Raw genomic sequence first — 2251 nt, forward strand, 5'->3', positions numbered from 1 at the left:
CATGCAACTAACCAAATGCTTGGAAGTGGATACTGGAACTTACAGTAAGATACTCCAATGTGTGTAGTTTTCCTAACGTATCCACCAGAGCCTCTTCCATTAGCTCTATCCCAAGCATGTAGATAAGGGCGCCAACAATCACTACTGGGATATAAGAAATTATACCCGGCCCTACAAGCATGATGCCAAATGTGCCGAAAGCGAGCATCACGCCTGCCAAACGGCTGTTACCGCCACTGCCGATGAAGAGTAGACTATTGGTATAAACGAGATAATTCTATGTAGAGTTAGCAAATAACGATCCCATACACTGGACATCTCTCACCTTCGCTTACCTGAATGCTACCGAAAAAACCCGACACTGCGTTTGAAATACCATGTGCGAGAAGTTCTTTATCAACGTTTAAATTGTCTTCGCCGGTCGAGATACCCAGAGCAGGGACGTTGATGGGCACATGTAGCACGCCGAAAAACGTCAATGCGAACATAGCAGGAATGGTTTCCGCGAGTGCTGACCAATGAACAGAAGAAAAATCTAGGTAATTGTCAGCTGCCTTTTTGTTCTAGATAGGCGTTGGGAGGATAGATGATATCTTCACCATATAATGTATAGAAATGGTACCACGGCTCTAATGAAGATGGAGCCTCGAAGACCCAACCACGGCTCCGTAGAGTCTCTAGCGGTATATTTAAACAGAACTTGAAAATATAGAAGACAGCACCCATAGATATGAAATAACCCCCAACAAGAAAATTTGACTTAACGAATCGCTTTATCACAAGCAAGCCAATAGCGCCGATAAGGGGAAGTGTCCAAAGGAAAACAGTATCAAGCTGGAAAAGCCTTTTTAGAGTCTCTAAGTTGTATTCAAGATTGCCAGATAGACGAGCGGATACCATAACCCCCGTAGCGACAAGAAACCACCCAACTCCACCAATGCATCCGATTAGGATGTGGCGCGGAAAGAACCCTATTAGCGAGCCCAGGTTGAAAGCTCCCATCAGGAAAAAGACAGATCCAGTCAGCACGGAGCTGACGGCATAGGATAGGATGGTGGTCGCGAGAACTGCTTTCTCGTTCTGCTTGCCAACCTTCTTGAGGATCATAAAAGCGATTTTATGAAAAAATGGAACAACCTCAATCATTTCAGAACCAACACCTCCTTTGAAAACAGAACCACCACATGAATATACAAACTGAGCAATAATCGTACTGACGTAGAACATGGAGATGCCATCTGGGGCGAGGTGAGCGAATAGTGGCTCACCCAGCGGGAAAAGAATCATTCCGTAAGAAAGTGCATCTAGGATATTGAGCAAGAGGCCTAGAAATACGGCAGGAAGAAGGGTGATGGGGTAAACTATTCCCTTCCGCCAAATTACCCTTCTGTCCCAGGCCTGCGGGTTCAAGCGATGGAAGCACTGGGAACCTCCCCTTGCGCATATAGCACGCAATTTATCCAAAGGTTTATTATACCTAGTAATTTGGCCTTCTACATCAATTGGGGCGGTGCGGTCATCCCAACTCTTGGTTCGAGACGGATTGAGAAGTGCAGTTCGTTCTGTATCTGGCACATTCGAACCGCGCGACAGCGTGAGAGCTGGGTCTGGGTGCGAAAAATCTTCCTGAATGGGCTCTTCACTTAGCCCATAATTACTTCTATCTGGTGCGAAATCGCGGATCATCGTCGTAAGGGCTGAAGTGCTAACTTTTGGAGGCGAATGAAAAGCCCCTGTCCGAGAATCGGCTGCAGAGAGTTCTTCGATCTGCCCCGGTTGGCTCTGCGTCCAGGTAGCCCTGCTGATATCACGCTGGCCATCAACAAATACACCGAAGTTATTTGGCACGCCAATTTGCGGCTCTAGGCATACAGAGTCGGTGCAATTTCGCTCCCTGTTAAATAACGCCAGTGATGCTAATTCTGCCGTTTTTTCACGAACGGCACGAGATGAGTATTGGCCGGCATCTATCCGAAAAAAATCATATACCTTAGCACGATATTTGGGATAATCCATTGCCAGTGGAGAGAGAGTGAAGCTCACCTAGAGAGCCCCTAAAGGATCGGTGATAAAACGACCGGAGGGGTGTCCTCTCGTTGTGAGATGTGGAAAACGACATCGGAGGAAGAGAGCAATTCTCTTCCCCATGATTCGGTTGGGATCCATAATGGGTATTACTCGTAGAGACAGAGATATTCTCGCTTCTTCCTTCGTCTGTTTGTGTACGCACCAAATCGTCTTGCACCTCGCG

The 2251-nt window shown here is 46.9% G+C and overlaps 1 protein-coding gene across 1 annotated transcript; it reads right to left on the reverse strand.

Annotated features, from left to right (window-relative positions):
- Positions 1 to 7: 7 nt before the first annotated feature.
- Positions 8 to 2016, reverse strand: HCAG_01691 (predicted protein; the record flags this gene model as incomplete). The annotated part of the gene is made up of 4 exons (XM_001544594.1): positions 8 to 277; positions 336 to 511; positions 600 to 1163; positions 1215 to 2016. 4 exons carry the CDS (start codon positions 2014 to 2016, stop codon positions 8 to 10), a joined length of 1812 nt encoding a protein of 603 aa, XP_001544644.1.
- Between the last annotated feature and the right edge of the window lie 235 nt (positions 2017 to 2251).

This window comes from Histoplasma capsulatum, genomic scaffold, assembly GCF_000149585.1.
Source record: "Histoplasma capsulatum NAm1 scaffold_1 genomic scaffold, whole genome shotgun sequence".
NCBI lineage: Eukaryota > Fungi > Ascomycota > Eurotiomycetes > Onygenales > Ajellomycetaceae > Histoplasma > Histoplasma mississippiense.